The sequence below is a fragment of the Neoarius graeffei genome, chromosome 27 (genome assembly GCF_027579695.1).
Source record: "Neoarius graeffei isolate fNeoGra1 chromosome 27, fNeoGra1.pri, whole genome shotgun sequence".
Lineage (NCBI taxonomy): Eukaryota > Metazoa > Chordata > Actinopteri > Siluriformes > Ariidae > Neoarius > Neoarius graeffei.
Window position 1 is genome coordinate 32,853,836 of NC_083595.1, and position 20,647 is coordinate 32,874,482.

Genomic DNA, 20,647 nt, shown 5'->3' on the forward strand with positions numbered 1-20,647 from the left:
CTGAGATGGTCAAAATGCTCGGTTTCCTGTCTTTTTTTTTCTGGATATTTATTTACTCATTTACCCTGTAGAACAGGATAAAGTGGCTAGAGATGATGAGATGAGATTTACTTACTTATTTACCAGTTTAAAAAAGGAAACGCTTATAAAGCCAAAGCCATTATGAAGCTTGGGGTGGTATATATTCAGAGACGTGGCCGAACCAGATCCATTACTGTTCAGTACCTTGTTAACAAACACCAATATTTGTTGTGAATTTATTTAACTGTGAATTACACCTATTTGTTTGCACCGTTTAACCTGATTGGTAAATTATCAGTTGCTACATTTACAAATACTTGGATGGCACCATATTGTTACGGGTCAGATCTCTCTCAGTGATGCTCTCAGATTGCTTCGAACAGCTGGTCAACACTGCCCTTATCCTTAAATGCCAAGGTGCCAGCTTTCATCATGTGTTTACACACCAGCCAGAATTTGAGTTTTCCGGAATGAACAAGACTAGAATAAACATCTCCAGTAGGAATTGGCTGTGATTTGTCTTGCTGTTGCTCAGCAGGTATGCACACACTCAGGAAGGGAACGACGAGAGCAGTCACAGTGGGGTTGAATCAGCTGAGCCTAGCAGTCTCCAGCCAGCGTGGGCAGCCTGCGAGTTATGGCACCTCCGGGAATAACGTTCATTCAAATGGATGGGGGAACGGTGGCAGTGGAAACCGGAAGGCATTAGAACAAAGACTGGCTCCATGATGCGACTTGTAGCTGAATCCATCACTTGAAGTCACTTAGTCCCACTGCACCTCGCTCATCATCGATCACGAGTTCAACAGAATTTTCAATAGACGGAATTTTCAATAGCAGACTTATTAAACCTGGATAATGTGAATATGAATGTCCCCTTGCACTGTGCGCTTTCTAATCTCATAGGTGCTCCCATATGAGTTTTAGGACCACACTGACACCTTGTGGAGGAAAAAAAATCATTTGGATTGTGTGAAACTGCGTCAAGTCCAAATCACCAACAGACCACATCTGAAAAAAAAAAAAAAATCAATTGCTGACAGAATCCTACGCAGAAGAACATGTCGCACACGACACATCAATGTCAAGGGAGCCAATGAGGATCAACTGATCACTCTAGGTTTATATAATGCCGAAGAAAAGACTGACTTTTTAAAGAAAGGGAAAAAAAATGAATTAAGCAGCCTAGTAGTGAGTCAGCATTAATAGATTACTTCAAGAAACCAGCCAGTGACAGAATGAAATGCTTTGAAAGGATAAAGGGTTTGGTTTATAGCAGAAAGCTCTTCATGCTCGCTTCATTCTTAGAAACTCACCATCATTTTCTTATAGGACATAAGAATTTCCTAATTATATTTCCTTTAATGACATGGTGAAGTCATATATTAGATGCATGACATAATAGAACCAGTCCTTATTTTAGCTTTTTAAACAAACGAACATTCAAAACAGATTCTTTTCTACAAGTTGTTTATTTATACGCTGCTATGAACACACAGTAGATCAGATGGTGCTTTATTATCCTTAATTATGAACTATTCATATTTACATTTATAACAAGTATCACACATGATGCGAACTATCTGAATGGTAAAGAGTGAATCTTTCTTATCAACGGCATTCAGTTTGTGCCTCAGTGTGTGCTTCTCCAAAAAAATAAAAGTGGGCGTCATCCCGACGTCAGCAATGAGTCAGATTAAATGATGCCTTTGGCTTCAGTGGGAAGTGCGGATGGGTCTAAACCACACTGCTTCATCTGCACTGCTATGTCAAACAGGTAGTCATAACATTCACACCTGGAAAAGGGGAAGATGATTATTACAGGATGACTGAGACGCATGGAAACGAACAAACAAAAAAAAAGACACCAAACTATTACCTATGATGCTATCACATCCATCAGTATACAATACTGAAACCAGTAGCGCTAATATTCATTATTTTACAAATGTTATGGAAAACGAAATTGTGTAAAAGGGTAATTGCGCCTCTTGCTCAATATCTAATTACATCCATGCTGGCAGCACTGATTACAGGCAAATACGCCTCATTTGGTAGCTGGATGAGCTATGTGCTGCTGATGCTCAGACTCCGAGTCAGATGATCTGATGTAGATTTGAAACTCTACAGAAGTAAAAGGAATCAAGTCAGTGACATTTTATGAAAAAATATTTAAAATGTTAAATTATGTTAATCCCTCAAACCATAGTTGATAGAAAATGGCAAGTAAAGAGAGCCTAATATTCAATTAAAATTGTCAGCGTGTGTGTTTATTAAAAACTGACTGCTGTAATACATTCAAAAGTTATCCAGAATTCTTTTCACAGTTCTGAACTGGAAAATATATATCCTTAGGCACAATACTGAAAGGTATTTCATGATTCATGGGTGGCACGGTGGTGTAGTGGTTAGCACTGTGGGTGGTAAAAGAGAGCAACTGGACTTGCTTGAAGACGTTTCACCTCTCATCCAAAAGGCTTCTTCAGTTCTGTCTGACTAATAGGGAGTATCAGGTATTTATCCTTATAAATACCTGATACTCCCTATTAGTCAGACAGAACTGAAGAAGCCTTTCGGATGAGAGGCGAAACGTCTTCAAGAATCTTCAAGCAAGTCCAGTTGCTCTCTTTTACCACCCACAGTTTACTATGACCTGGATGACTGAGAATCTTCACAGACAGTGGTGAGCACTGTCACCTCACAGCAAGAAGGTTCTGGGTTCGAGCTCAGTGGCTGACGAGGGCTTTTCTGTGTGGAGTTTGCATGTTCTCCCCGTGTCTGTGTGGGTTTCCTCTGGGTGCTCCAATTTCCCCCACAGGCAACGCATCGAACCCCCAACTGCTCCCCAGGCGCTGTAGTATAGCTGCCCACTGCTCTGGGTATGTGTGTGTGCTCATTGTTCATGTGTGTGTTCCCGGCTTCAGATGTGTTAAATGCAGAGGATGAATTTCACTGTACTCGAGTGTGCATATGACAAAATAAAGGCTGCTTCTTCTTCGGATGCAGCAAAGCAAAGCCTTTGACTTCTGTAGTACCCAGAGGTGGACAGTAATGAAGTACATTTACTTGAGTACTGTACTTAAGTACACTTTTTGAGTATCTGTACTTTACTTGAGTATTATTTTTTTTGGCAGCTTATGACTAACTTCACTACATTTGAAAGACAAATATCGTACTTTTTACTCCTACATTTCTATCAAGGTCCTCGTTACTCATTACTATGAAGCAGCTTTGAAAGCGGATGTTTTTTTGTTTTCTTTTCTAAAACGTGATTGGGTTTTTTGCAGGTGACACTGAGATAGCCGATCAGTAATCACTAGGGTCACGTCACGTCCACAGACTATAAAATCAAGTTCAATTATTTCTCCACAGCATTATTTAACACGATCAGTTGATGGCAGAACGGAAGGAGGCGGTTCTTCTGGGGAATGCACACGCACCCATGGCTTTACCTAGAACCCATGTTTCAGTTTTCTGCAAGGAATAATGAGTCGTTTCATTTTAAATGTTTGCTTTGTTTGCCTAAAACGAACCACATCACGGCCTACAAAAACTCGCCGTCCAACCTGCGGAAGCGTATTGAGGTCTGTAAACATTTTATTCCAAGAGAAAGCTTGCAACGAAGTTGTCTGTACTTTTAGAGCTAGCGATAACGTTGCGACAACTATGCAGTCTGGTTAGTCAAATGACTTTCTATGGATTTGCCCGCCAAGTTGCCATTGCCTTGTCCACAGCTAACGTTAACACATAGCTAATTAACTTGGACACTGTTAGTTAGCATGTAAAAATGGAGTTACGCTAACATGAATAATGTTAACTTATCTGAAGTGCTTTCAGAAATGTTTTAGCATAATCTTGCCAAATGAACAGAATGTACTGAAATCTTTTTTTTTCTAGTAACGTTAGCTACCCAATATGATTTCGAGTTTGAAAAGATTTTTTTTAGCATGTCAGGTGGAGCATCACTGACTAGCTAGCTTAACGTTAAACCACCATGATTCCACAGGCAGATTCATATGTGCATGAATACAGACACTTGCGAGACCTGTGAGATGGACAGTATTGTACTAGTCAGTCACAACAAATTGTTGGCATTTTTTGTTTTGATGTCAGATGATGGTCTTGCATTTTTCGTCTTGCTGAAAGCAGTGTTGCTGTTGGGCAGTTATTAAGCTCGAGGTGTGGACCTGGGTTTTAAGCAGGTTGGATTGTCCTTTTTATTTTCTGAGCAAGCTGCATTTACAGCTATTCCACTGTCTTCCTGATTTAACATACACATGCATGTGTGCACACACTGCCAGAGCTGGGTCAGAACACTACCATGCTGCTTTGTGGGGGTGGCGAGGTGTGTTACATCTCATCTCATTATCTCTAGCCGCTTTATCCTTCTACAGTGTCGCAGGCAAGCTGGAGCCTATCCCAGCTGACTACGGGCAAAAGGCGGGGTACACCCTGGACAAGTTGCCAGGTCATCACAGGGCTGACACACAGACAACCATTCACACTCACATTCACACCTACGGTCAATTTAGAGTCACCAGTTGACCTAACCTGCATGTCTTTGGACCACGCGGACACAGGGAGAACATGCAAACTCCGCACAGAAAGGCCCTCGCCAGCCACAGGGCTCGAACCCGGACCTTCTTGCTGTGAGGCGACAGTGCTAACCACTACACCACCATGCCGCCCGAGGTGTGTTACAAATTAAAAAAAAAAAAAGACAATGGCTCTTTTTCAGTTCAGTTGTGTTTCATTTTGTAACATTCTACCAGGTGTTTATTCTACAGGCTTGACAAGTTAGTCGGTTGCTTCAGAGGCATGCGGTTTTATAAGGATTGTGGCAATAATACAACACTGCGTTGACAGAAAATGTACTTTTAATACTTAAGTAGTTTTAAAAGCAAATCCTTCAGTACTTTAGCTTAAGTAAAAATTTGACTGTACAACTTTCACCTGTACTGAAGTAACATTTGACCAGTGGGATCTGTACTTTGACTTAAGTAATTAAGTTGGATACTTTGTCCACCTCTGGCAGTATGACATTTGAACACTTCTTGTTCTCCAAGTTTTGGAAACTACTCTGTAACTATTTATTCAGGAATCTCAGCAGTTTCCTTGGAGTTGTGCCTTTCAAAGCTGTGTGCTGCCAGGTTCACTTACTACTGGCAAGAGCTCATCCTAATCAAACTTGATAGATTACTGATTTATTCCAACAGTAGAACCCTAATTATTCCAATAACTAGACAGAACTGGATGAAGGAGTTATTATTTCTTCCACCCCCGCTGCTTGCGTAATTACCTCGAAACCCAGATAAATGACAACAGCACAACACTTTAGCAACATTTCCCTTCAGGCTCTTGGTGAACAAATTCAGTGTGAAAACTTTCACAGCAGCGTTATATACAATAATATATTCAGTGTATGGACTGGTATCTCACATGGTCTTGGCTTTCTGCCAGCTCTCTCCCCACACGTAAACTCCATGCCGTCTGACGAGCACAGCACAGGAATCTGGGTACTCCTCCATAGCTCTGGCCATGCGCTCCTTCAGGTCCTTTTCCTCTGGCGTGTTCTCAATGATGGGCACCACCAGCATCTCGTCGTACCTTAAAGCACAAACAAGCAAAGTGTGAAAGCCAACCTATAGACCCTTTTCACTCACGTGACCTTCGTAAACGCGACCGCCATTTTGGACATGAAGAAATAACGGTTTATGGCACAGACCCTTTCGGTTCTCGCTCATCTAGCTGCTACAATGACTGCTTAGACAACAACAATAATACCTAACACACATTTAAGTATCCGTTGTAAAGACGTGAAACTCGTCGAGTGACGAGTGTGTTCATTGATAAGCTAACACAATCTAAAAGTAGACATACCATCACACTGCCCTGGCGCTGTGTACAGTTTACCTTCTATGGTTTGTGCACTCACTATTTGCCATTACTTTCTCCAACCCAGTGTTCGAACTATGCCGATATTTTCGGGGGGTCCCTTTTTTTCCCTTGAGGGGGTGCTTGCGCTTGTCTCAGAGCGCGGATCTCCAAACACATGAGAAGCCTATCTTACGCACATATCACGCGGACTCCACACCTCCACACACGCATCGCGTCTGAAGTCATAACTCATCAGGGGAAATCGTGTCCGCATTGGCATGTTCAAAAAACAACCTCGCGGCAACAATGATACCACACGCAAGAAAAAAAAACAGTCAGGCTACTCAACACATCTGATCCACAGCAGCACCAAAGCATCACTGGAAATCATGTCAACAACCAATCTTCCATTTCAACACGCGTCAACAAACAAATGGCACCACAAACATGAACGAATCGGTCAGGCTACCGATTCCAAACCCACAGCAGATGAATAATTAAAGCAGAATCGACCACAAAGGAAGTCTGTTGGCACACTTCCTTTCTACTAGTTTGTGTCCCCAACCTGGCAGCAGCAGTCGTTGGTCATATCGGTTTATTTTATCTTTGATGTAAACAAAACACTTCGGATATGCAAATGCTTCCCGTTACACACGATTGCTATGTCAATAAACATCATTTTGCCAATATTTTAGAGACCATCCATCTTCTCCGTCGGTCAGCATCTGTCGGGATCCGATAAAATGATAAATCTTGCCTTGTGTGTTGATGGTTACTACATCCAGGTGCACAACAATATAATGGCATGATGGAAGTCTTGCTGAAAGTAAAAACTTTCTTTGATGGCTATATTCCTTTCGATGCTTCGCCGTCGTTCCTCGTTGTTGGCTGTGGTAGACTACTGGTAGTTCATGTCCAAAATGGTGGCCGCGTTTGTCGTGACGTCACGTAGGAAGGGTCCATAGCTGTGATTGTTTTGAGCCAGTCAGAGTATATACGCCTGTGTTTGGTGCAGGTTTTGAAAATTTATGTTGCTAGTAGCATGAATCTACAGAAAGTGACTCCCTTTTGTAATTTAAGACTATTACTTGTACTATCGGACTACATGGATGAGTGCAGTCTGATATTTCAACTAGGTGATTCCTCTTGAATAATGGCTATACTGCTGGTTACATTTTCAAGTTCATTCAAAGTTTAGCTAAATAAGTACAATAAATTACGCACCCGTATATAGCTAAGTAGCTAGTCTAGGTGGGTTTGTAAATACAAATATCTAAATATAATATCTAAAAACAAAGCTTCTATAGGAAACTTTATACAAAACAGATGATTTTCTCCTTTTATTTATTTACAAGAAGGCAAACTCCCATCCTCTTCCCTTCTTTTCTTTACAAAAACATTTTATTTTACAAAACGTTCTTTATTCTTATACAGTATTTATTCTTGAGTGACACTACTACAGCAGCACTAATGGGAAAATGGATTTATTACTTTTTATTCACAAGCTTAACTTAAATTAGAGCCATAATTTTAAAACGTGCGTAAGAGACACTAAATAAAAACAATAAAAGAAGACTATTTTAGTAACTTATTTAAATTTTAGACTATATTTAGATTTACTATTAATAAAGAGTAATAGAAGTTGCACATCAGACACAGGCATGCAAACTGGTCAGGGGTGAAAAAGGTGAGAAGGGTGCACGGACACACGGCACGCGCGCAAAAGTACATTTCGTAGTCTACGTTACAAAAAAAAATTGCAACCAGTGACATCTTGAATTTAATACAATACAAAATAACTTTCCGGGCGGCACGGTGGTGTAGTGGTTAGCGCCATCGCCTCACAGCAAGAAGGTCCGGGTTCGAGCCCCGTGGCCGGCGGGGGCCTTTCTGTGCAGAGTTTGCATGTTCTCCCCGTGTCCGCGTGGGTTTCCTCCGGGTGCTCCGGTTTCCCCCACAGTCCAAAGACATGCAGGTTAGGTTAACTGGTGACTCTAAATTGACCGTAGGTGTGAATGTGAATGGTTGTCTGTGTCTATGTGTCAGCCCTGTGATGACCTGGCGACTTGTCCAGGGTGTACCCCGCCTTTCGCCCGTAGTCAGCTGGGATAGGCTCCAGCTTGCCTGCGACCCTGTAGAAGGATAAAGCGGCTAGAGATAATGAGATGAGATAACTTTCCATAAACATGTCTTAATAAGTTACTGTTGAGTGGCCGGTAAATTGTACCATTTATTTGTCAGTGGCCGGTAAAGTTTGAGATTTTGTGAAGTTAATTTTCACCCCTGTATACAACACAGTGGGCTATTTACAAAAAGGTATATATTGCTGCCTGTGCTATCTAACAGACCTACCCCAGAGGACACACCTGGCCAATCTCTGTCTGTCAATTTTCTTAAAGACATCACCTATGTGAAATCAGGGGCGGATCGAGAAAAATATTTATGGGGTGGCAAGAGGGGGGCAGGAATTTTTGAGGGGTGGCAACGTATTACAGACGTGTATATATACTGAATTTAATCACAGTTATCACAGTTTGACGACAAATAGTATGTACACACTACAAAAGGGCACGGGCTGCCATTTACAAACTCATACAGACAAACTTAATCTCATGCTTTTATTGTTTACGAAGAACACACATTCTCAGAAGAGGTCTAAACCGTTTCTGGACAGTTTTATACTGTATATGCAAAAGAACAGACACTAAAAAACAACAACATGATTACACAGCAAGTCTAATATAGAAAGAAAAATACCCTTTTTTTCCAGAGTCAAGAGACTCCCTGTGACCCCGCTGTGCTGTTTTCTGTGGCTGTTAGAACTAAAATTTCAGCTAATGTTTTAACGTAGTATTGATTTTAACAAAGTTATCACGTTTTTACAATATATTTATCATGTAATATAACATCATGTAATTTCATGATACAAAATTATTACGTTATTTCATGATATTTTCATGTAATAACGTGAAAACACCTTATCAAGAAATAACGTGAAAATATGGTTTAACGTCCTAGGCTAGGCTACTTCCATTAAAAGCAGACGGCCTAGCCTACTGTAGAACTTGGGTCGAGCAAAAACACCGAGCAAAAACATGGCTGAATCCTGAATGACTCCCATTTGTATAAATAGGGGACTACATAGGCGGCAAAACATAGTGTTTTTCCTGCCATGGAAGTGCACTTGTATACTGAAGAGGAAGCAATTTGCATTACAGCCTTGAATGAGGATTCAAAATGGTGGCTCGGCTCAGTTTTCCCTTCCTCCTTCAGTACAAGTGCGCTTCCATGTTTATGCAGGAGGGCTGATAGAAGTGGTGAAACATTTTACTTTTTATCGTTTCTTTCACAACTTGAATGCGTTGAAACAAAAAATTATGACAAACTAACGCCGCTTACACTAAAATATCGAGGGAAATTTGTAATAAAAACTTTACAGTCGGCAATTTCGACGCGGAAATTCTCGGTCGGTCGGGTTACCGGAAACACACTTTTTTTTTTTTTTTTTGGCCTTACATGTATAGTTAGCTAAATAACGTTCTCCAACCTGATTTTTATCCTCTCAAAATCAGCATCGCAACTATGCTAGCACTGTTCATTCATTATAACTTCATTTCTTGATAGACAGTTAATCAGCTTTTACCTCTGTCCTCCCGTGTCTCCTTTCCTCGGGACTCCTGGCTCCCTCACTTCGCGCCTCTCAATTTTCCAAAACAACCAATCTCTGGCGTTATCTCGTGCTGCATTCGCTGCAGTCGGACATTGGAAATTCGCGCACGTAAATGTCAAATTGGCCGTAATTTTTCTTTGAATTCGTCGCTGCCAACTGGGGTGGCAAGGCTTTCTTTTAGGGTGGCATTTGCCACCCTATGCCACCCCGGTAGAGCCGCCCATGGTTATTCACCCCTGAGCGCGCTGGAAACTGCTCCATTGGTATGTTCAGATCCAGTCGTGAGATGAGGTTGCCAGATCTCTCTATAAAAAGGTGACTTTGCGGTCTGAATCTGTGGGATATTCGTAAGCGAGGACTGGCAACCAGCAGTGGGTTGCGCACCAGCTGATCAGAACTCCAATGGAAAAGAAGTGCGTGTTACTGTTTGTCTCGATTGGCTGTAACCTTGTAAGTGAAATGTTTGGCAACAATAACGTTGTAGCCTGCCTACCCCCCCCCCCCAAAAAAAAAAAAAAAACACTTCGGATCTACACGATTCACACAAGTGACCTATTTTGGGACCAAAACGGCGAATTTCGCCGAAAGGTGAGGAGTTTGCATGTGTGAGACAAGAGTAGAACAGAATCAAGGGTTTAGCTCGAATATCCACCGAGTCACTGGCTGACCCTCCTCACATTTCAAATCAGCAATAAAAACTCATCTCTTCAATCAATCAGTGCGATTCCTACTCTTTTGCATCCCATGTTTAAAGTATTAGTTTTATCCTGATCAGGGTCAAGGTGGTTCCGGAGCCTATTCCATGCACACTGGATGCAAGCCATTAATAACTAAACCGAGAATGGAACACCAGTCCGCTTCAGGGCACCATGCACAGATACACTCACACCTTCGGGCAAATGAATAGCCAATCCACCTGCTGGCGTGTTTTTGGGAGGTGGTAGGAAACTGGAGAACCAAAAGAGAAGAAAAAAAATTATATATAACATCACACAGGCATAAGGAGAGCATGAGAAATCCACACGGATAGTAACCCGAGCTCAGGTTTAAAGCAGGGACCAAGGAGCTATAAGACAGCAATGCTGCATGCTGCCCTTACTGACATACGGATTCAACAAAATAAGACGTACCAGAAAAACTACCCGAGCTGCATTAAAATTGCAAATCGAGTGCCTGACTGATTTCCACAGCTTTGAAAGATAAAAAAAAGAAGGCAGCCTCAGCAATTCTTTTGTTCTTTACCCATATGACGTTAACAGTCTGATAGAACATGATCAAACAACAAAGCGCTGCAGAAGATCAATCCATGGACTGTAAATTTGCACATTTAAGGCCAGAACTTCAAGACAGACAACCAACAGAACTTCTGTTTGAAAAGGGCTACTTCAGTCTGTGAGAGTCACTGTTACCCAGTGAAGGGAGACTGTAATGGGTTAGAATATTGATTTACTGATCGTTGTATGTCATAAGTCATTTAAGAATGGTTTGAAACTTGGTAGAATAACCTGCTTTAATCCGTGATATAACGTTACATTCGTAAACGGACTGTAAGAAGAAGAGACTGCGACCTCATGATAGCTGCTCAAGAATTCATATCTGCCTGAGATTCAGGAATAAGGTCTCTCTGGTTCCTGAAAATAACAAAATCCACACATCACACCTTGGCAAAACACAGATAGTATAATGCTTTTCCCTGCTACCAGAATTAACACGAGAATTCTGGAGGGCTATGAGAATTTTCATCCCAAGCCAAACGGGCTGCACCTCCACTCCCACCCAGCTCAACCCTCGCTGTTCAATGCAGTTATCCCCTACGCAACTTTACATTGTCATGCAAATGTTGACAAATGTTCCGTTTGGGCAAAACAGCACCTGAGAAAGACAGAAAAAAGCCCGTGTGTGTGCATGCTTGACATAAGCACAAAACACACATTAGCACAGAATGTGTAATGTTCAAAAGAGACCGTATCAGGCAGTGGAAAACTAAAGTGTGCTTTTATGGCAGAAAAAAAAACTGAGTAAATAATAATAAGATTCAAATGATGTTATATTTAATGAAAAGCATGGTGTGAACAGCTGAAAATAAGAATAAGAAAAATATTAAATTCAAGTATGGGCTGGTGCACAGACAAAAGCTCACAAGACAAAAGCTCACACCCTTAAAGCCTAGGTCACAACCGGACATACGATTTTTTTGGCTGTGCGATTTTTGGCATTTCCCAAATCGCTGCGTTTTTTTTGTTCGTGGAGAAAGACGCACGTTGGCCGTAAGTTTGTCTTGCAACCTGAAAAAAACGTAAGCGCCCGTAGAGTTTGTTTGACATGACGAAGAACCTCTGCGGCCGGTCTGCGGCCGGTCTACGGCTCGAAAATCAGCACGTCACATGCGCGCCCTCCGTGCGTTTCTTGCGTTTTTTGCACGTAGACCGGCCGTAGAAGCACGTACGTCCAGTTGTGACTGAGGCTTAAAGGGGAACTGAAGTCATTTTTAAACTTGCTTTATTTCTTAATTAACGTGTTATTCAATTATGTTTTTGGTTTTAGTAACCTTATATCGTGACTTGTATTGGCAACTAATTGCGATTAAATATTATACTTCTTGGCCTATTCGGTTTTTAGCCATGTTGAAATTAGTTCGTTTGGTCCACGGCAGGCGTCGCTTATCCACGCGATCTTCACGAGACTTGTGCAAGACTTCGAAACGTGAAGTGTCAGCCAGGTGTCAGTGCCGCCATTTTGAAAACTGTTTTCCAAACGAAATATTGCACAAAAATGAGTTTAAATAACGATTACTGCTAACTTTTTTCAAACTTTCCTGATTGCTATCAAAACAAAACTTCTGGTTTGATTACATCAGCATTCGAAAGAGGGCACGCGCGTCTTTTGACAATCCCTGTGTCCGAAATCACTCCCTACTCATTATATAGTGAGGACGCCATTTTGTAGTGCTGTCCGAAACCTTAGTGAGGATTATTTACACCCTATATAGTGCACTCAAAGTATCCCGCAAAGCATCACGAAAAGTAGTGTACAATAGTGGTCACTAACCAAAGCAATATATCCCATCAAGCATTGTGGTCGCACTGAAAGAAATCAAATTAAAAGTCTCAAATTTGATTTAATAAAAGGCAGCGACAAAGAAGAAAGGATTCAGCCTTGATTTAAAAGAACTGAAAGATGCAGGTACTTTGTATTGATTAATGTGGGAAAGACGCTCAGTATAATATGGAATTATCACAAAAACACATGCGTGTATTTATTTTGAAAACCCACCAGCCGACTGATCTGGCACGTTTTAAATGTGCGACAGTAATGACGTAAATACCAGCGCGACGGACTAGTGTCCGAAAGTGTTTTTTCATTTTACCAATGAGCTCACTATATAGTCCTCTACGGTGCCTTGAAAAAGTATTCATACCCCTTGAACGTTTTCACATTTTTCCACCTTACAACCACGAACTTAAAAGTTTTTTATTGAGATTTTATGTGATGGACCAACACAGAGTAGCACATAATTGTGAAGTGAAATGAAAATGATAAATGGTCTTCAAAATTTTAAACAAATAAAAATCTGAAAAGGTTTAGATCAATTAGTATTGGTTTAGATCAATTAGTATTCAGCCCCCTGTACCCTGATACCTCTACATACAATCCAGTGTAATCAACTGCCTTCAGAAGTCATCTAATTAGTTAATAGAGTCCTACTGTGTGTAATTTCCTCTCAGCATAAATACACTTGTTCTGTGAAGGCCTCAGTGGTTTGTTAGAGAACACTGAAGAACAAACAGCATCATGAAGACCAAAGAACTCACCAGACAGGTCAGGGATAAAGTTCTGGAGAAGTTTAAAGCAGGGTTAGGTTATAAAAAAAAATCCCAAGCTCTGAGCATCTCAAGAAGCACTGTTCAATCCATCATTCAAAAATGGAAAAAGTATGGCACAACTGCTGTAAGAATATAATCCTGAATACTCCTAAACCTACTCTTGTAAATGCGCGGCCCAAGGGTGACTGTCGTGTAGTGTAGCAGTTTAGGGTTAACTTTAGGCCAGAGATAATACGCGCTGCTCTGTACATTTTGTACTTTCGTATGTTCTGTTCCTATTTCATATCCTGGTCAACTCACCATATAAGGAGTTGTTTTATTATACATGAAAGAGCAGACCATACACCCCCTAGAACAGGAGGAACCAGGAATGTGGTTTCAGTGAAACTAGAAGGTACAGAGAAAAGCAAAAGAGTATGTTCTCGCGGTTATTGAACTGTGCATAACTCCTGTGTGACCTTGATACTGAGTGTGCAAAACACATTCCATAACTTTCTACTGCTGATACTCCCTATGCAGAAGTGTGTATATATACGCCCTGACGCAGCTATGTGTCGGGACACGCAGAGAATAAACCAGATCGATTTAACTCATGTGGTTCGCTCTCTTCTTGTCCTCGGAGATCTCCTGGTAACGCATCTGAACAGCACGCAGCGCAATCTTAACAATTTGGTGACCCCGACGTGATACTCTCAATCAGGTAAGACATGTTTGATTGACTACCTGGTTGGAAGTAGTTCCGTAGTGCCCTAAGGAGGGCTTTGTTTTCCCTGGTTCGAGTCCAGGAAGAGCGCGCTATAGAAATTTGTGTAGTGCCCTAAGGAGGGCTTTGTTTTCCCTGGTTCGAGTCCAGGAAGAGCGTGCTATAGAAATTTAGATAAATATCTGCTGTTTGTTTCTGTTCAGATCCGTTTGCTTTAATGTACGATGGGGGGCTCGTATCCTAAACCTGAGGTCACAGACACCCCGGCGGAATGGATGAATAAGTGTGGTTTAGGCTATTACGTTACGCCGTGGCTGGACAATTTGGCTGGGTGGACGGAGGCAAATCCTCAGATTCCATCGTATCCCCGTGATGGGACGTTTAATCCAGGCTTTCTTGCTTCAGCGCACCGTATGATTTATGAAAGCTTAGGCGATCCGGATTGGGACCGCCCTTATATGCGCGCAGGGTATGATAAATGGTTTGACATGAAGAAGGTATGGGATAAATCAAAGGGTGTTTACACCCCGAGACCTGTTTTAAAGGCTATTCTAAAACCAAAACTTTCTCAGTTAACCTCCCATGTAAAGCGAGGGAGGAATAGTTACGTCCCACTCATTCCTCATCTCATATACATGTCCAGTAAATTTGTTAGCACATGATTTAATGTGCAAATTAGAAGTAAATCTCACATCCACTCCAGATGGACTAACTATTGAAGTAAGTGAAATGTGCGGTGTGCAGTATGGGTTTGGAAGCCCTCTGTATGTGTATGTCTGGCAGCTCTGTTCAGATCAGCTCACACAAACTCCAAAACACCTTGTACAGCTCGCACACTTGAACACCTCATCAGTTGACACAGATTATATGATGAGGAGCGTTTGCTCGAAATAGTCGATGTGTTGCAACCTAGAAATGACGTCGCTATGAATATAAAGGAAGAAATAGCTCCGGCTCAGGAAGGTGGCCGTCCGCATCAGCGCACCGTGTCGACATTTTTTTGGAGGGACACACCGAATGCTTTGCAGCTCCTGCGTGAGCAGTTAACTAGGTATTTACTGGCTATGAAACAAGCGAACCGTGATCTGTCGCAGGTTACTAACTGTAAACAGGAAAAGTCAGAAGTGACGTCGGCCTTTTGGAAACGTTTTGGTGAAGTTTGGCAGCACCTGGGTGGGTTAGAATTGGACATGACTCAACCCAATCCAATGTTCCTGTCCACCTTTTTATCTAACTGCCGCCCTGAGGTTCAGAACGTTTTGAAACATCACTTGAGCGATAGGACTCATTTGGTCCTTCGCCAAGCGGGTGAACGGTTGAGGACAATGGAAAGTGATGGGTTGTTAGATTGTAAGACTAATAAAGCATGTTTATCTGTGGCCCCACAGGGCCCCGGGTCGTATCGTCATAATAATGACAAAACACGCACCGGGCCTCGCACATGGTCGGGTGGGAACCGGAAGAAAACAGGCAGGTGCCACTATTGTGGAAAGGAGGGCCACTGGATGAGGGAATGCTATGCGCGGCGGAGGGATGAGCAGAGTAGGACGGGAGAATTAGGGGATGTGTTGCAAGGCCAGAATCCCGGACCTAAGGGCTATCGGCAGAATAACGGACAGGACCAGCGCTATCACGCCCCGCTATAGGGCTGCCCCCAGGGTACGGAATCCACAGCCGTTGCCATGTTAAATCTCTCTTTTAGCTCTCCTCGTAACGCGGAGCTCCCTCTTGTGCCTCTGTGTTTGGCAGGAAGGGAGTATCCGTTTATACTTGATACTGGGGCCACTATGTCCTCAGTAGGGAGGGATTATGAGGGTCCTTTATCTACACGGTTTGTTAGCTCTGTGGGGATAGAAGGGGTTCCTTTTGACTCTAGTTGTACACCACCCTTACCTGTCATCTGCACTCTGGACTCTTCATTGCGTTTTTCACACTCTTTCATTTTTATGCCAGAGTGCCCTTTTAATCTTTTAGGTCGCGACCTCATGAGTCTTCTCGGACTCTCGATCTCCTTTAGCGGCTCACACATGATTGTTGATACTCCGGACGGTGCTCCGCCTGATGTTTTTGCTCTATCCAGTTCTGTGCTGCCACATAACATTCTGAACGCTGCTTGTACGTCCCAAGCTTTTTCCCCTGTTCTCTCTGCTCTTCCTAACACCCTGTGGGCGGATCATAAGGACGATGTGGGCTCTGTGAGCTGCTCTCCGTATGAAGCTGTTATTAAACACTCTACACCTGTTTATGTTAAACAATACCCTCTGTCTCCTAGTAAGCTCAATGGTATTGACAATATTCTACAATCTCTTTTGCAGCAAGGTGTCGTGGTTCCTTGTGTCAGCCCGTATAACACCCCAGTGAACCCGGTCCCAAAACCGGATGGCACATGGCGCCTCACTCAAGATCTACGTAAAATAAATGAACTCATCGTTCCCGTGGCTCCAGTGGTCCCTGACGTTCCTTCTCTTATGTCTTCTATTCCGTGTGACCATGCTTATTTCTCTGTGATTGATTTGTGCTCTGCCTTTTTCAGTGTTCCTGTGGGCCATGAGACTCAGCCCCTGTTTGCTTTCACACACAGGGGAAGACAATACACGTGGACGCGGTTGCCACAGGGTTTCATTGACTCACCGGCGGTCTTCACTGCCGTATTGCGGGACGCGCTGGCTGATCCCTGTCTTCCCCGGGGCTCCACGGTGCTCCAGTACGCGGATGATCTTCTGGTAACGGCGGAGGATCAAGACGCTTGTGCTGCCGCCACATTGTCTCTCCTCACACTCCTGGCGCAGAAGGGTTTCAAGGTCTCCCGCACGAAGTTGCAGTTTTGCCTCACAACTGTTCGCTACTTGGGACATGACCTCTCCCAGGGTTCCAGGAGGCTTAGCCCGGAACGCGTTCAAGTCATTATGGACACTCAGGTACCTGCAACCAAGCACGCTCTCATGGCATTTCTGGGCCTCATCAATTACTGTCGTCAATGGATCCCTGACTGTTCAATCTATGACAATTGTTTGCGTTCAGCTATAAGTCACTCAGATCCTTTGACTCAGCCCCTGGTCTGGACTGAGGACATGCTAACGGCCTTAAAGGCTCTGAAGCAAGCTTTGTGCTCCGCCCCTGCTCTCGGGCTGCCGAACTATCGTTTGTCGTTTCACCTGTATGTGTGCAATCAGAAGGGGACCGCCTCTGGGGTGCTGGCTCAGGAGCACGGGGGGGGCATGCGACCTTGCGCGTTTCTGTCTAAAACTCTTGACGCTGTGGCACAAGGGCTTCCTGGCTGTCTTAGGGCTGTTGCTGCGTGTGCTCTCATGGTCACGGACGCTGAAAAACTTGTTTTGTCGCATCCGCTCATTTTACACACTTCACATGACGTCGTGTACATTCTGCGGAATCTTAGCACTCAGCATTTGTCTGCTCAGCGTCGCTCTGGCTATGAGTTTATTCTTTTGGCCACAGAGCATCTCACTGTTAAGCCCTCCTCGTCGTTTGATTCTGTCGCCCACGCTCTTCAGCGTCTTCTTAACTCACAGGATGACGATGTTGCGTTTGACTCACATGACTGTCTTTCTAATATCGTTTTTGAGACTAGCATCCGCCCAGACTTACACTCCACCCCTCTTTCTACAGGCGATTCTCTTTTTGTAGATGGTTCCTGTTCCCGCCCTGCGGATGGTGTGTTCCTGTGTGGTTACTCTGTCTGTCGCCTCCCTGATGAAATTGTTGAAGCTCATTCTTTGCCTTTTTCTTCTGCTCAGGCTGCGGAGCTCTATGCTTTGACTCGCGCATGTATTTTGGCTCAAGACACAGACGTTACTATTTACACCGACTCACGCTACGCTTTCGGCGTGGCGCACGACTTCGGCCGCATTTGGGCGTCTCGGGGGTTTACGACAGCCGACGGTAAGCCCATTTCTCATTCTTCACTTGTTACTGATTTAATCACCGCCTGTCTCCTTCCGTGCACGTTGGCCATTGTTAAGACACGCGCGCACACAAGAGGGGACTCATTTGAAGTAAAGGGCAATTCATTCGCTGATCGAGTCGCTAAAGCTGCAGCCGCATCCGGTGTCCTGCCTCCAGGCTTTAATTGCGCTTTAGTTTCTACTGATCGCATGGTTAGCGCTGTCTTACCTGACATAGATCTCATTTCTATCCAGGCCTCGGCCTCTGTGGCAGATACACAGTTCTGGGACGCCCAGGGCGCGACAGAGAAGAGTGGCGTTTTGCTTGACGCACAGGGCCGTCTTTGTTTACCTCGTCACTGTACTCCCTTTCTCGTCCGCGAGTTCCATGGTCCCACTCATCGCGGCCGAAGAGGGGTAGTGGAGGATATGAACAGAACATTCTGCATCAATAATTTGCACACAGACGCACACAACATTCTGGACAAGTGTTTAACGTGCGCCCAGAATAATCTATCTAAACCAGGCGCGGTACATCAGCACCTTCCCATACCCGACACGCCTTTCCAAGAATGGCAGATCGACTTCACTCACATGCCAAAGCAGGGCCCGTTCAAATACCTTTTGGTCATGATTGATAAATTTTCACGGTGGATTGAGGCTTTCCCGTGCAGCAAAGAGAACGCCCGAACAGCAGTGAACAAACTTACACAGGAAATTATCCCACGTTACGGTCTTCCGGTAGGAATTGACTCTGATAAGGGAACGCCGTTCACCTCTAAGGTAACGCAGGAGCTATGTAAAGACCTCAAGATCAATTGGCGTTTTCATATCCCATACCATCCACAGTCCTCTGGCATTGTGGAGCGTGCGAATAGAACAATTAAGGGTAAGTTGCGTAAGGCTATGCAAGACGCAGGCACGAAAAATTGGGTCCAAGTTTTACCGTTGGTCCTCGCTGATATGCGCATGACTGCTCAGGTCGCTCTCGACAATTTATCTCCGTACGAGCTCGTCATGGGACGCCCCTTTCCTGTCCCTTGGCGTAGAGGCATGCAGGTTATAGGAACGGGTGATCTTGAAGTACATCTCAGCGAGTACGCGGTGGGTCTCATGCGGGTGCTGGATGAGTATTGGGCGAGAGTAAATTCCAAAAAGCCTCCCATTCCAGAGGCACACACTCACCCCTTTGAGGTAGGGGACAGAGTTTTAGTAAAGAGATTCGCTAAACTAAACGCTCCCATGGAGGAGTCACCCTACAGTGGGCCCACCGATGTACTCGCTGTAACTCGCACGGCTGTACTAACGGACCTTTTTCCACAGTGGATCCATGCCAGCAGAATAAAGAAGGCTCCAATGTAATAGAAATCTATATTGTTGATGCTTAACAGATTTTTGTGTTTCAGAAAGTTGCTGTGACAATAGCTGACGGCCTTTTCAGGGATCCCCTTCCAGCATCTGGAGCAATCCAGTTTCGGCTGATCTACAAAGAGGGGATGGTTGGTGAGTCTTGCAAAGTTCTGGGCTGAAGAGTCTGAAAAGCACGGGAGCCTGTGATATTTTTCGCCGTCTGCACCCTGTGAGCATTAGAGAACAAAGTCAGTGACCAGTATGACTTTCTTCATCATCGTGCTGATCTCAACGCTTGGGGCAGGGTTACCCGCACAAGCAATACACCGGGACCCAAGGGATAACGAGTTTTGGAAATATATAAACTTCACTGTAAAAACATCAATGAATATGAGTATACCTTGTTATGTGTGTTCTTTGTTACCCCATGACAGCAGCGATCCTTTTCCGGTCCGAATAGCCCCATCTAACTACTCTAAGGTTAATATGACATGGCTCAGCCTGTGGCCCTCGTATACTCAAATTAAGGTTTTCCTGACAGACAATACAGACCCAGAGGTAAGGTTGTCAATACACTGGGGTGTGAATAATACTCTGGGCTTGCGTCAGAGTATTAAAGAGGGGATTGTAAGAATATAATCCTGAATACTCCTAAACCTACTCTTGTAAATGCGCGGCCCAAGGGTGACTGTCGTGTAGTGTAGCAGTTTAGGGTTAACTTTAGGCCAGAGATAATACGCGCTGCTCTGTACATTTTGTACTTTCGTATGTTCTGTTCCTATTTCATATCCTGGTCAACTCACCATATAAGGAGTTGTTTTATTATACATGAAAGAGCAGACCATACACCCCCTAGAACAGGAGGAACCAGGAATGTGGTTTCAGTGAAACTAGAAGGTACAGAGAAAAGCAAAAGAGTATGTTCTCGCGGTTATTGAACTGTGCATAACTCCTGTGTGACCTTGATACTGAGTGTGCAAAACACATTCCATAACTTTCTACTGCTGATACTCCCTATGCAGAAGTGTGTATATATACGCCCTGACGCAGCTATGTGTCGGGACACGCAGAGAATAAACCAGATCGATTTAACTCATGTGGTTCGCTCTCTTCTTGTCCTCGGAGATCTCCTGGTAACGCATCTGAACAGCACGCAGCGCAATCTTAACAACTGCAAACCTACCAAGACATGGCCGTCCACCTAAACTGACAGAGCGAGCAAGGAGAGCACTGGTCAGAGAAGCAGCCAAGAGGCCCATGATCACTCTGGAGGAGCTGCAGAAATCCACAGCTCAGGTGG

At 43.7% G+C, this 20,647-nt stretch overlaps 1 protein-coding gene across 1 annotated transcript in view; it reads right to left on the bottom strand.

The window, feature by feature from the left end:
- Window positions 1-1,474: 1,474 nt before the first annotated feature.
- apip (APAF1 interacting protein) overlaps window positions 1,475-20,647 on the bottom strand; it is a 47,005-nt gene continuing 27,832 nt past the window's right edge. Inside the window, exons 6-7 of the mRNA XM_060912077.1 lie at window positions 5,461-5,628; window positions 1,475-1,817 (exon numbers count right to left, since the gene is read on the bottom strand). Of these exons, the coding sequence (XP_060768060.1) occupies window positions 1,718-1,817; window positions 5,461-5,628 (268 nt within the window). The 3' untranslated portion in view covers window positions 1,475-1,717. The remainder of the gene's footprint in view (window positions 1,818-5,460; window positions 5,629-20,647) is intronic.